The sequence below is a fragment of the Theropithecus gelada genome, chromosome 10 (genome assembly GCF_003255815.1).
Source record: "Theropithecus gelada isolate Dixy chromosome 10, Tgel_1.0, whole genome shotgun sequence".
Lineage (NCBI taxonomy): Eukaryota > Metazoa > Chordata > Mammalia > Primates > Cercopithecidae > Theropithecus > Theropithecus gelada.
The window spans coordinates 79,245,322-79,260,938 of record NC_037678.1 but is presented as its reverse complement, the minus strand read 5'-3'; the positions used below and the strand labels follow the sequence as shown (position 1 = coordinate 79,260,938).

The following is a 15,617-nucleotide window of genomic DNA, read 5'->3' as shown; positions in this document are numbered from 1 at the left end:
TTGGTTGGTAGGCTATTAATTGTTGCCTCAATTTCAGAGCCTGCTATTGGTCTATTCAGGGATTCAACTTCTTCCTGGTTTAGTCTTGGAAGAGTGTAAGTGTCCAGGAAATTATCCATTTCTTCTAGATTTTCCAGTTTATTTGCGTAGAGGTGTTTATAGTATTCTCTGATGGTAGTTTGTATTTCTGTGGGGTCGGTGGTGATATCCCCTTTTTCATTTTTAATTGCGTCGATTTGATTCTTCTCTCTTTTCTTCTTTATTAGTCTTGCTAGTGGTCTGTCAATTTTGTTGATCTTTTCAAAAAACCAACTCCTGGATTCATTGATTTTTTGGAGGGTTTTTTGTGTCTCTATCTCCTTCAGTTCTGCTCTGATCTTAGTTATTTCTAGCCTTCTGCTAGCTTTCGAATGTGTTTGCTCTTGCTTCTCTAGTTCTTTTAATTGCGATGTTAGAGTGTCAGTTTTAGATCTTTCCTGCTTTCTCTTGTGGGCATTTAGTGCTATAAATTTCCCTCTACACACTGCTTTAAATGTGTCCCAGAGATTCTGGTATGTTCTATCTTTGTTCTCATTGGTTTCAAAGAACATCTTTATTTCTGCCTTCATTTCGTTATGTACCCAGTAGTCATTCAGGAGCAGGTTGTTCAGTTTCCATGTAGTTGAGCGGTTTTGATTGAGTTTCTTAGTCCTGAGTTCTAGTTTGATTGCACTGTGGTCTGAGAGACAGTTTGTTATAATTTCTGTTCTTGTACATTTGCTGAGGAGTGCTTTACTTCCAATTACGTGGTCAATTTTGGAATAAGTACGATGTGGTGCTGAGAAGAATGTATATTCTGTTGATTTGGGGTGGAGAGTTCTATAGATGTCTATTAGGTCTGCTTGCTGCAGAGATGAGTTCAATTCCTGGATATCCTTGTTAACTTTCTGTCTCGTTGATCTGTCTAATGTTGACAATGGAGTGTTGAAGTCTCCCATTATTATTGTATGGGAGTCTAAGTCTCTTTGTAAGTCTCTAAGGACTTGCTTTATGAATCTGGGTGCTCCTGTATTGGGTGCATATATATTTAGGATAGTTAGCTCTTCCTGTTGAATTGATCCCTTTACCATTATGTAATGGCCTTCTTTGTCTCTTTTGATCTTTGATGGTTTAAAGTCTGTTTTATCAGAGACTAGTATTGCAACCCCCGCTTTTTTTTGTTCTCCATTTGCTTGGTAAATCTTCCTCCATCCCTTTATTTTGAGCCTATGTATGTCTCTGCGTGTGAGATGGGTCTCCTGAATACAGCAGACTGATGGGTCTTGACTCTTTATCCAGTTTGCCAGTCTGTGTCTCTTAATTGGAGCATTTAGTCCATTTACATTTAAGGTTAAGATTGTTATGTGTGAACTTGATCCTGCCATTATGATATTAACTGGTTATTTTGCTCATTAGTTGATGCAGTTTCTTCTTAGCCTCGATGGTCTTTACATTTTGGCATGTTTTTGAGATGGCTGGTACCGGTTGTTCCTTTCCATGTTGAGTGCTTCCTTCAGGGTCTCTTGTAAGGCAGGCCTAGTGGTGACAAAATCTCTAAGCATTTGCTTATCTGTAAAGGATTTTATTTCTCCTTCACTTATGAAACTTAGTTTGGCTGGATATGAAATTCTGGGTTTAAAATTCTTTTCTTTAAGAATGTTGAATATTGGCCCCCACTCTCTTCTGGCTTGGAGAGTTTCTGCCGAGAGATCTGCTGTGAGTCTGATGGGCTTCCCTTTGTGGGTAACCCGACCTTTCTCTCTGGCTGCCCTTAAGATTTTTTCCTTCATTTCAACTTTGGTGAATCTGGAAATTATGTGTCTTGGAGTTGCTCTTCTCGAGGAGTATCTTTGTGGCGTTCTCTGTATTTCCTGGATTTGAATGTTGGCCTGCCCTACTAGGTTGGGGAAGTTCTCCTGGATGATATCCTGAAGAGTGTTTTCCAACTTGGTTCCATTTTCCCCCTCACTTTCAGGCACCCCAATCAGACGTAGATTTGGTCTTTTTACATAATCCCATACTTCTTGCAGGCTTTGTTCATTTCTTTTTCTTCTTTTTTCTTTTGGTTTCTCTTCTCGCTTCATTTCATTCATTTGATCCTCAATTGCTGATACTCTTTCTTCCAGTTGATCGAGTCGGTTACTGAAGCTTGTGCATTTGTCACGTATTTCTCGTGTCATGGTTTTCATCTCTTTCATTTCGTTTATGACCTTCTCTGCATTAATTAGTCTAGCCGTCAATTCTTCCACTTTTTTTTCAAGATTTTTAGTTTCTTTGCGCTGGGTACGTAATTCCTCCTTTAGCTCTGAGAAATTTGATGGACTGAAGCCTTCTTCTCTCATCTCGTCAAAGTCATTCTCCGTCCAGCTTTGATCCGTTGCTGGCGATGAGCTGCGCTCCTTTGCCGGGGGAGATGCGCTCTTGTTTTTTGAATTTCCAGCTTTTCTGCCCTGCTTTTTCCCCATCTTTGTGGTTTTATCTGCCTCTGGTCTTTGATGATGGTGATGTACTGATGGGGTTTTGGTGTAGGTGTCCTTCCTGTTTGATAGTTTTCCTTCTAACAGTCAGGACCCTCAGCTGTAGGTCTGTTGGAGATTGCTTGAGGTCCACTCCAGACCCTGTTTGCCTGGGTAACAGCAGCAGAGGCTGCAGAAGATAGAATATTTCTGAACAGCAAGTGTACCTGTCTGATTCTTGCTTTGGAAGCTTCCTCTCAGGGGTGTACTCCACCCTGTGAGGTGTGGGGTGTCAGACTGCCCCTAGTGGGGGATGTCTCCCAGTTAGGCTACTCAGGGGTCAGGGACCCGCTTGAGCAGGGAGTCTGTCCCTTCTCAGATCTCAACCTCCGTGTTGGGAGATCCACTGCTCTCTTCAAAGCTGTCAGACAGAGTCGTTTGCGTCTGCAGAGGTGTCTGCTGCTTTGTTATTGTTTTCTGTGCCCTGCCCCCAGAGGTGGAGTCTACAGAGACAGGCAGGTTTCCTTGAGCTGCTGTGAGCTCCACCCAGTTCGAGCTTCCCAGCAGCTTTGTTTACCTACTTAAGCCTCAGCAATGGCGGGCGCCCCTCCCCCAGCCTCGCTGCTGCCTTGCCGGTAGATCACAGACTGCTGTAATAGCAATGAGGGAGGCTCCGTGGGTGTGGGACCCTCCTGGCCAGGTGTGGGATATGATCTCCTGGTGTGCCTGTTTGCTCAAAGCGCAGTATTGGGGTGGGAGTTACCCGATTCTCCAGGTGTTGTGTGTCTCAGTTCCCCTGGCTAGGAAAAGGGATTCCCTTCCCCCTTGCGCTTCTCAGGTGAGGCAATGCCTCGCCCTGCTTCAGCTCTCGCTGGTCGGGCTGCAGCAGCTGACCAGTACCGATCGTCCGGCACTCCCCAGTGAGATGAACCCAGTACCTCAGTTGAAAATGCCGAAATCACCGGTCTTCTGTGTCGCTGGCGCTGGGAGTTGAAGACTGGAGCTGCTCCTATTCGGCCATCTTGCTCCGCCCCTCAGGATATGTTTATTGACCAGTGGTTAGCTTTATTCAAATTAGGGTGACCACAGAAGACCAAGGACTATGATATAACGTACAACCCTAAGTGGTTTGATTTAAATAAAAAGGAAGTCCAGGCATTTCAGCTAAAATCCCCACCAAAGGCCAACAACTAGATGGGCATCCATATGACTCACTGAAATTTTCTATGATCTTCAATGGCCATCTGAGTCCGTGAAACTATAGGACTAACTATTCAATCCTTATTGAGAAAACTTTGTTAATAGCTTGAATTGAGTTATATGGGATATGAATGTTCATATCTTTGTGATAATATATGCCACCCAAGCTACATAACCAGTTATGTTAGCTAAAATACACTAAAGTGTAAAAAATCATAGTTTTCTATTAAAGGAAGTCATGATTGTGCCTAGATTCTTCTAGTATGATATACAATTTTTTTTTTTTTTTTTTTTTTTTTTTTGTGATGGAGTCTCACTTTGTTGCCTAATCTGGAGTGCAGTGGCATGATGTCGGCTCACTGCAACCTCCCCCTCCTGAGTTCAAGTGATTCTCATGCCTCAGTCTCCCAAGTAGCTGGGATTACAGGCGCCCACCACTACACCTAGCTAATTTTTCTGAAATTTTAGTAGAGACTGGGTTTCACCATGTTGTCCAGGCTGGTCTTGAACTCCTGACCTCAGATGATCTGCCCACCTTGGCCTCCCAAAGTGCTGGGACTATAGGCATGAGCCACTGCGCCTGGCCGATATATAAATTTTTATATGGCTCCATGATCTTCTCTACATTTAATGACAGAACTGGTGGAGGGGAAGAAAGAGATAGGACTAAGCCAGAGATCGATATACATACCACTATACTTTGACCCCCAAAAAAAGGAGATTGACTGGTAGGGGAATTAATAGTATGCAGAAGAGCAAGGTGAGTCCGGTCACTGTCATTATTCAAAAACAATCTTTCAGGAGAAGAATTTTACAACTGGATTTGGGGCTGTGGGCAGATAAGTCACAGGAATGATTCTATTGTGTATCCTGAAGTCATCCATCCAGCTAGCAGTCACAGCTGCAGGCTGAAAAGACATTGCCCCTAGAGTGGGGAACTGCCAAAGTCTAGCCAGGATATTAGGTCAAGAGAAAAGACCTCAGGCACAGGGGAAGCCAGCTGCAGAATCTTAGAGGTGAGTTAGAGAAATACTGGGCTAAGCTGGGTCAACAAAAATAGACATACGGGAAGGAAGCAACTCAGTGGTACTTTGTCTCAGTTTGGGTTCTCCTAGAAGCAGGCTGTGAGCCTGTGATTTCAGTGCAAGTAGTTTATAGGGAAGGTGAAGGGAATACTGCTAGAGGAGTAGGAAAGTGAGGCAAAGGAGGGAAGGCATTGAACAAAGGGCATAATACCAAGACAGCTACAGTTGTGGGCAACTGAAGCTTAACCCTGCTGGAAAATTCTGGGAGCTTAGGCAGAATTTATCTCAGAGTTAGTCTACCTAGGGGTGAGGGAGCTGGGGTATTTACACTTCAACATCCCTAATGCTTCCAGTCTGCTGTGTGGGTGGTGACTCAGGCCCAGGACCAAGAAAAAACCACTGTCAGAGAAATGAAGGTATTGATAATTGAAAAGTTCATGTCCTTGTCAAACTTGTTTTGAGTCAGCAGACCGAGAGGTTCAGAGAGAACAACTAAAAGGGGGAGGGAAAGGCAAGAGGTGACAACTTATCTGCTGGGAAACACTTCCCACTTCTCCCATGCCCACCACCACCATCAATACTGCAATAGCAGGGCAAGAAGGAGTCTAAAGGGGCAACAGACATTCATGTTAACACTTGTTACTGCAGTTGCAACCTCTTCTAGAATTTTCTACAAGGGCATTGGAAGGTTTCATGAGGTCAGGTGCAATAGCCAGGAGGAAACTGAGATCTGAGCAAAGAGAATATAATTAGGAATAAAGTCAAGGGACCCAGATTGGAACTCAAATACTGCTATTAGCTAGTTCTAATTTGAGGCAATTCATTTTGTACCTCTGTTTTTATTTTCTATGGGAATCATAGAGTATCAGTGTTACTTTCTAAGAGTCTTTTAAGGAAAAATCGTGATAATTTTGGTATACGAAACCCTTTGTAAATTATAGTGCACCATAAAAATGTTTTTAAAATTGTGATTAATTTGCATTGCTGGCTAAAAATAGTGTCAACTCTATTGTCTATACCTATAAACTGGCTTAAAAAGGGATATTTGAATATGAACACATTTTTTTTCCTTGAAACACATTTGTTTGTATAAACATAGCCTAAGATGTAAAATAAAATTTAGGTCACTGATTAAGACCACTAGTGTATAACATTTAGTCTAGAGTCCTACATTAAAATATGGAAAATATGCATGCAATTGACTTAATTGACTTATAGATGAATGAGGAGTGAACAGCCAATTGATTTGAAAAGGGTAACATTTTTCATCGAATGAATCATTGGAAAGATATTTCTAACTTTGGCAAATTTCTTGTTTTATGCATTTCTTATTTTAGGATGAAAAATTTTGAAACCAGTACTTTATCATTTTCTCCTGAGGAAAATTTTGGAGATGACAGTGGACTTGCTGCATATGTGGCTAAAGCGATAGACCCATCTATCAGCTGGGAAGATATCAAATGGCTGAGAAGACTGACATCATTGCCAATTGTTGCAAAGGGCATTTTGAGAGGTTCGTTTATTTCTCTACTTGAATTCATACAGATTTTATGATCCTTTGTGGATATGGTCTTCATATTCTTAAAGGAAAATAACAAGGAAATATTAACATGGAAATTGAGAGAGATATTCCAACTCTCAATTCTCTCTTTTCATGTCAGTGAGTAAATATTTCTTCATTCTTAGGTAATATTCTGAAGTAGAGCTAAACTCTCATGAAGTAGAAAGTTAGCCTTTTCAAAGAATTGGGATGCCATTGCCTTATTTCAGAGCTGTTACTGAATCATGAAGCCTGGCAAGATCTTGGTAGAACATCACGAGTTCATTGCTTTACCTGAAAGCTACAACAGCTGCTCTCGGACCAAAGAGAAACCCCAAGGAGATATTATGACAGACAGACTTGTTTTAAGAGCTTTCCCTCTTTTCCTTGTGTTCCCTCCAGTACAAATGGCTAGGACTAATTTTTGAGTGTGGTCAAACCCACATCACCTCTCTGAAGAGAATGGCTGACTAGTATGGTCAAATGCTCAATTATCAAGCCATGGGTAACAAGAAACTTAACTATTTCCTCCAGCATCCCCATATATTCAGATCCCACAGGGAGGTACCAATGACTATAATAATTTTGGAGTGTAAATGTGTTTACCCACAAAAATGTTTTCTTGCCTTTGAAAACATTTTTTTTTTTTTTTTTAGTGTGGTTATATAGATAACTGCCAAAAACTTTTTTCTTTTTTCTTTTTTTTTAACTGAAATGTTTGAGTAAGTGACTTTGGGATGAGAGTCTGTCCGTTAGTGTATGTCTATTAAATGACTTTGAATCAAAACTTTTTCATAGATTTTACTTGAACGTGTCTGAGTCATGTGGTCTCTATTTATAAAGTTCTACCTACTTTGACTATTTAATTTTATGTCTGAAGAAATGAGCTTATAAAAGTAAAAGAAATAAGCCCAGTGCAACATTTAAGTAGTGGAGATATGTTTAAATCCAGATGTTCTTATTCTGTGCTTAAACAAATTAAAGTAGTTTTTAAAATCGATATATAATAGTTGTACATATGCATAGAGCATATAGTGATGTTTCAATACCTGTAATGTATAGTAATCAGGTAATTAGCATATCCATCATCTCAAACATTATTCTGTACTTCTAAAAATATTGTTCACTGTTTCCTACTGATCATTGTACTAGTTCAAAATTTCTGTGGATTATACTTCAATGAATATGTATTGGTTTGGTTTACAGACACCTTTAAACAATGGTTTCACTTCCTTTACTTGCATCCGTGTTGTCATGCATGATTACTAGTGCTACTTACTGTGGCCGCATTCAACTGTGGGGACTAAATAATATTAACCTGAAGGTTCTGTGCCATTCATTTATGTATTCATTCATCCATTCTCTTATTCACTCACTCATTCATTCCATAAATATCGTAATTACTGTGTGCTAAAATATTTTTATAAAATAAAACAATCTTAGATCCTTGGATGAAAAGACAGTCTATTCTTGTAGGAGACAGATATATAAGCAAGCATTTTGGGTGCAATAAAATGTTATATAGAAATCTGTGCAATGTAAGGGCATGGCTTAAAAAAGAATATGGACAATAATATAAGAGTGAGTTAGAAAACACTTTTCAGAATGAAAGATGATGCTTGAGTTTTGCCATGCAAGCCAATAGACTCTATTTCAGACTGAAGTACTGGCAGAATAAAGCAATTATGCATAACAATTTATAAAACATGTAAGCCATTTAGAGAATATAGGCCTTAAAGTGGCTGAGAACCACTGAAGTGTCTTGATCAGAGAAGCAACTTCATCAAATAAGCATTTTACAGAAATAATGCTTTGCACAATGGACCTAATGGATGGAGGTGGCAAAATTGTGGTCAGGGAAGACATTTAGGAACTGTTGTTGCCCAGAAAAGAGATAATTGTAGAGATGACCTAGAGTAATAGCAGGGAGGGGACTGAGAAGGTATAATTAAATTCGAAAATTAAGACAGTTAATCACAGAGATGGCCCAGGGGATCTGGCTTTAAAACACTAGGGAAGAATAAAATTTTAGTCTTGTTCCATAATTGTTTCGAATAAGGAACAAAGGTGATTTTATTTTTTAACTACCTTTTCAATTTAGGATTTCCAGTGTATATCATTTTCTACAACTTTGTCCCCTAAGATATGATGCAAATCAATTGAATTAGATTTACTATCACATGTTATGTTGAAAAATATTTTGGTTTCTAGAACTTCATTCTGTTATCACTTTAGCTAGGACCACTGCCACTACCATCACCACCACCACCACTACCACAACCTCCATTACCAGGACAACCACCACCACTGCTATCACCATTACCACTCCCATCACCACCATCACCACTCCCATTACCACCATGACCACCACCACCACCATAACCACAACCTCCGTCAACACCACCATTACCGGGAACAACCACCACCACTGCCACCATCACCACCACTACCATAACCACAACTACCATCAACACCACCATTACCAGGACAACCACCACCACTACCACCACCACCAATCCCATTATCACCATGACCACAGCCACCATCAACACCACCGTTACCAGGAACCACCATTCCACCACCACCATTATCACCACCACCACCACCACTACTCCCATCACCACCATGACCACCACCACAACCAGCACCATAACCACAACCACCATCAACACCACCATTACCAAGACAACCACCACCACCTGCACCACCACCACCACTATCACCACTACCACCACTACCACTCCCATCACCACCATGACCACCACTACCACTACCACCATTACCACCACTACCACCATCATCACCACCTCTCTTTTCTTCTCATCCATATGGATTTCTTGCTTGTTTCTAAATGTTTTTGTGACATTTTACACATAGTAGATAGTCCAAATATTTATTTACTGAACTTCTTGATGAAAACTATGAGTCTATCTAATTAGAGAAAGCTAAAAAAAAAAAAGGATAAGTAGAGATGGGACATTTGACATTTAAAGGGAAATAACTTATTTATACATGTACAGTTTACATTGTCTAGTTTTCTGTAACCATTTGGTTCTTTTATTTAACAAACAAGAATCATCTCTATGACAACAATTGCACCAAGTAACACATATGCTCAATTTGGATCAGAAGGGAGCAGTGGCAGGACCAGTTCTGGGAAATCCAATTTTCTCCATTTCACAGGTCCTCATCCAGAAATCACATGGGTTGACTAAGAGTCACCCATCCTTTCATTTTCCTTTTTCAGAAAAGTGCAGATTATATTTGCAGGAACATGAAGCCATGAGCAACTGTGAAGATCTAGACCAAACATCTGACTGTCCCACCATTTTAAGAATTATATTTTAATGAATGCAAATTGGAATGGAAGATGTAATCTCTTACTGTGTGTGGTTTAACTGACCTTAGAGAATGTCAACGCAAGCTCCTAACATGTACTTGAGACAGGATTTGGTCTTTGTCAGAACTCACACTAGCAAACAAATGGCTTTTTTGAGCAAAAGCATAGTGCTTTTTAGAGTTTTTTTCTTTTTCTTTTAATTTTTTTTGAATTAGGCTGTCTCACTTCCATTGTGGTTTTGTGTTTCTGAGAAACTTTTCTCTAGTCAGCTCTTCTTATACAGGCATACCTCAGAGACATTGTGGATTCAGTTCCAGACCACCACGGTAAAACAAGTCACATAAATTTTTTGTCTTCCCAGTGCCTATGAAAGTTATGTTTTTGCTATACTGTAATCTATTTTGTGCAATAGCGTTATGCCTAAAAAACAATGTATATACCTTACTTAAAAAATAAGTTACTCCTAAAAAATGCTAATCATCATCTGAGCCTTCAGCAAGTTGTAGTCTTTTTGCTGGTGGAGGGTCTTTTCTGGGTGTCGATGGCTACTGACTGAACAGGGTGGGGGTTGCTGAAGGTTTAGGGTGGCTGTGGTGACTTCTTAAAATAAGTCAAGGAAGTTTGATGCATTGATTAACTTTTACTTTTAGGAAAGATTTCTCCGTATCATGAGAAGCTATTTGATAGCATTTTACCCACAGTACAACTTTTTCAACATTGGAGTCAGTCCTCTCAAACTGCCGCTGCTTTATATGTGAAGTTTATGTAATATTCTAAATCCTTTGTTATTTCAGCAATGTTCACAGCATCTTCACCAGGAGTTGATTCCATCCCAAGAAACCACTTTCTTTGCTCATCGATAAGAAGAAACTCTTCATTCATTTAAGTTTTATCACATGATTGCAGCAATTTAGTCACAGCTTCAGGCTCCACATCTAATTCGGTTCTGTTACTGTTTCTGCCACATCAGCAGTGACTTTCTTCACCGTAGTCTTGAGCTCCTCAAAGTCATCCATGAGGGCTGGAATCAACATCGTCCAAATTCCTGTTAATGTTGATATTTTGACCTCCTCCCACAAATCACAAATGTTCTTAATGGCATCTAGGATGATGAATCCTTTCCAAAAAGTTTTCAATTAATGTTGCTCAGATTCATCAGAGGAATCATTAACTATAGTATCTATAATCTTATGAAATATATTTCTTAACTAATAAGACTTGAAAGTCAAAATTACTCCTTGATCCATGGGCTATGGAGTGGAGGTTGTGTTAACAGGCATAAAAACATTAATCTTTTTGTGTTTTTCCACCAGAGCTCATGAGTCACTAGGTGCATTGTCAGTGAGCAGTGATATTTTGAAAGAAATCTTTTTTTTTTTTCTGAGCAGCAGGTCTCGACAGTGGGTTTAACATATTTAGTTAACCATGCTGTAAACAGATGTGCAGTCATCCAGACTTTGTTGTTTTATTTATAGAGCACAGGCAGAGTAGATTTGGTAAAATTTTTGGATTATACTTTGAAGCCATGCATTGACTTCTCCTCTCTAGCTATGAAAGTCCTAGATGGCATCTTCTTCCAGTATGAGGAAGGCTTGTTTGGAAGAAGATACCATACAGCCTGTTTCATCCACATTGAAAATATATTGTTCAACGTAGCCATCTCCATCAATTTTCCTAGCTAGATCTCCTGGATAACTTGCTGCAGCTTTTCCATCAGCACTCAGCTGCTTCATCTTGCACTTTTATGTTATGGAGATGGCTCCTTTCTTTAAACCTCAGAAATCAACCTCTGCTGGCTTCAAACTTTTTTTCTGCAGGTTCCTCACCTCTCACAGTCTTTATAGAATTGAAGAGAGTTAGGGTGTTGCTCTGGATTAGGCTTTGGTTTAAGGGAGTGTGGTGGCTGGTTTGATCATCTATCCGGACCACTCAAACTTTCTCCCTATTAGCAATAAGGCTGCTTTGCTTTCTTATCATTCCTGTGTTCATTAGCATAGTAGCTTTAATTTCCTTTAAGAACTTTTGCTTTGCATTCACAACTTAGCTGTTTGGCACAAGGAGCCTAGCTTTTGTCCTGTCTTGGCCTTTCACATTCCTTTCTCAGTAAGCTTAATAATTTCTGGTTTTTAATTTAAAGTGAGAGGTATGTGACTCTTCCTTGAGCACTTAGAAGCCATTGTAGAGTTATTAATTGGCCTGATTTCAATATTGTTGCTTCTCAGGGAATAGCGAGGCCTGGGGACAGGGAGAGAGATGGGCGAATGGCCAGTGAGTGGAGCAGTCAGAACACACATATTTATTGAGTTCCACATTTTAAAGGCGATGGTTCATGGTACTCCCAAACAATTACAATAGTAACATCAAAGATCACTAATCACAGATCACTGCAACAGATGTAACAATAATGAAAAAGTGTGAAATAGGGTGAGAATGACCAAACTGTGACACAGGGATACAAAGCAAGCACATGCTGTTAGAAAAATAGTGCTGGTACACTTGCTTGTTGCAGGGTTGCCACAATGCCACTAGAGCATTGTATATACCTTAATTAAAAATACCTTACTCCTAAAAAGTGCTAATTATTATCTGAGCCTTCAGTGAGTTGTCGTCTTTTTGCTGGTGGAGGGTCTTTCCTAGATGTTGATGGCTGCTAACTGATCAGGGTGGTGATTTTCAATTTCTAGAAAACTTAGTAGCTGCAAATTGCTATAAAGCAAAGTGCAATAAAACAAGGTATGCCTGTATACATTGTTCAAGATACTCTAAAAAAATTCATTTAATGTTCCTGGATTGTGTTTAAAATTGCTGTCATGTGTCTGGGATTTAGTTACTACTCTCCTCTAAGTCAGAATAGATTCCTAGACCAAAAGCTCCAAGAGTTTGAAGGCTGAGCTCAGATCTTGAGTACTTACATTTCATTTTTATATTTTAAATTAAATACGGAAATAAAATATTAGTAAGATAGCAAACAGTGCCACTGCCCATTGATGACTGTGTTTCTCAATCAATGTACTTAATGGCAAATTCACAAATACGGAATGCCACACTCTTAAGTTCTAAGAATTAATAAAAATATCCAAGATTCGCGAACATTTTGCTAAGTGGGAATATTTTGGCCCTTTCATTAAGGCAAAATTGCTTTTCTCTCTGTGTTAAAATAAAACGTAAAACTGTGGACCAGACTGCATAAGCAGCTAATAAAAGGGACTTATGTCTGGTTATAAATTATCCTTATTGTCTTTGCTTCTCTAGAAATTCACAGTCCTATCCTCTGAGCAAATCATTCTGTCATTTCTCCCTATATTCCCAATACTACCTGCAGAATATAAAAAACCACTTGAAATGATGGCAGATAACAGACTGTTACTTAAGAAACATTTAATTCAAATGGGAGGCACTTTATCATTGTAATCCCAACTAGGATGAAACTGTTATAAACACAACTCAAATAGAGTTGCCAAATGCATCCTGCAAATAAATCTTTCTCCACCTACTCATCGTCTTAGTTTATACTCCCTGCACCATCAGAGGAAAAGAGTAATAATAGTTAATATTTATCTGAGTGTTCGACATGTGTCGGGCACTTTCTAAACACACATTCAACTCATTAAATCCACAAGCTCATCATATATGGGTCGCTATCCTCATTTTGTGGCTTAGGACCATAATGCACAGAGAAGTTAAGTAACTTGCCACTTACACAGCAAGCAAGCAGCAGATGTGGGATTTAAGTCCAGGTGGTCCGATGACTTAGTCTAAACAGTGAATCACTTCTTCCTCCTGTACAGGATCTGTTTACTGGTAATATTTGACTTCTCATAATGCAGGTTGTAGCTACATGGTGGCAGACATAGGAATATAAACTGGAGAACTATACACATGCTCAATTATGAGGTTTGAAAAAATACCATTGTCTATGTTTTTTAAGTGTTTTTTTTTTTTTTTTACATTTGACTTGAAGTTTAGTATCATGTACATAACTAGATAACCAGAGCAAACTATAGCAATTCAGAATGTAATTTTACACTGTTTACTAAGGTTATTTATGACTACACCTAGGTTTTAAAAATAAATACCATGCTATGTCTATTAGGATAGGTAAACTTATGGGAACATTGAAGGTGAGCTGTGCAATACGGCAGCCACTAGCCGCATGTGGCTATATAAGTTAATTAAAATGAAATAAAGGCAAAATTCCAGTTTCTTAGTCACACTGCCGCATTTCAGTTGGTCAGTGTCTACATGACTAGTGGTACTGTATGATGGAAGTGCACAGATCTAGAACATTTTTATTATCACAGAAAGTTCTATGGTAGTTCATTGAGGCCCTATCTTTAGGGAATCATTTATGAAATATGTCTGAGATGAAAATGTATTGGGCTTCTGGTTTCAAATGATGGCCTGAGTACATATGAATCCTCTCATTAAAGCCAAGACCCCATTGAAATTAAAGTACAGAAATGCAAATATGTATACACTAATGACAGCAAAGCAAAGGAGGATGAGGGACAGAAACAGCAGAGAAATTTTAGGAAACTTTTGAAAGCATGTTGATAGCAGGAAAACATACAGAAAACTGTACCTTGAGATAGGCTTTCAGGAAATCCTAGAGGACGTAGGGGTTGATTATGTAATAGAATGCTTGAGAGGCTATAGGTATATAGTCTGCAAGGATGGCAGAGAGGGTAGTGAAGACTAAATGCAAGGGGACTGACTGAAGATCAATATAGGAAGCGATCATGCCTGCCAGCAATCCTGCTCCCAGTCTACTTCTTATGCAACAATGGACACTTGGCACTGACTTCTCAATAATAAAGTAGCTGATCCTTTCTAAAGAAATGAATGAATGACTGGGATGAAATATAGGTGGGTGACATTTCCAATATGACATGATGCTGTCCTCATTCTGACACTTGAGGAACTCACAGTCTAATTGCCTCTTAGTTGACATTCCCTGCGTTTTCTTACATAGAGTTCCAAGAAAGAATTTCCACTCCAGCCAAGGACTTGGCAAGAATGAAACTAATTTACAAAACAGGGCAGTTCCTCAATCTTTCTTCCTTAAATACAAATGGAAAATTTAGCATCACTAGGCATATCAGAAACACCAAAACATAAAAAATCAAGATGAATCTATAGAAAAGCTTATCCCAGGAAAAAGAGATGAAACAAGAAAAGGAACTTTAAAACATCCAAATGAGACACTCAAAAAAGTTGAAAATATATATATAAATAGGAAGAGTCTGCCATGAAAAGAAAATTAGAGCATAAAGAAGAGTTCCCAATGATTAGAAAAATGACTTCTGATTTTTTTTTAAAAAAGGGAAAATTGAATATAAAAAAGAACTCTCAAAGATTAAAAACATGATTGCTGAAATGACTGAAAGGCTGAGCAATAAAGTCAATGACATTTCCCAAAGGGTAAAACAACAATGAGAACAATAAGATAAATAGAAAGAAAAACGTATTACATGAATGTACATGAAGACCACTTTAAAATGTACAATATCCAACTGATAGGAGTTTCAGGTAGAAAAGTAAAAGAAAGAGGCCTAGAGGAATTTATTAAAGACCAACAATTTCTGAATGCTGTTGTTGTAAGTCATTAGAGTGAGAAAACAAATCACAACTTCTCACGTTCCTTATGAAATTTCAGAAAAATAATGTGTATAGATAAACTAAACATAAAACTGTTTACATATAAAATAATTCAAACTGGCATCAGTCCTTGCATCAGCAATGGGTACTAGAAGACAATGGACTGATGTCTTTAAGGTTCTGAGGAAAATGGTTTTTCCACCTAAATTATTATACCCAATCTAATTGTCATTCACACACAAGAGAAGCTATTTAGGTGGTCTGTAAGTTTACCTCCCTTGGGTCCTTTTTAAGAAAGTTACAAAGGAATCTACTACAAACAAATGAGAATATAAACCAAATGAGGGCATACTCAGACAGCAAGATATTCAACTCAGAGCGAATAAGAGCAAATTCAAAGCTGAAGGCAGACATCATGTCTTGTGAGTAACCACAACAGA

The 15,617-nt window shown here is 38.9% G+C and overlaps 1 protein-coding gene across 1 annotated transcript in view; it reads left to right on the top strand.

Moving 5' to 3' along the window:
* The window catches only part of HAO1 (hydroxyacid oxidase 1), a 60,578-nt gene that overhangs the window by 31,141 nt on the left and 13,820 nt on the right, over positions 1-15,617 (top strand). The window contains exon 4 of the mRNA XM_025399802.1: positions 6,037-6,212. Within this exon, the coding sequence (XP_025255587.1) occupies positions 6,037-6,212 (176 nt within the window). The remainder of the gene's footprint in view (positions 1-6,036; positions 6,213-15,617) is intronic.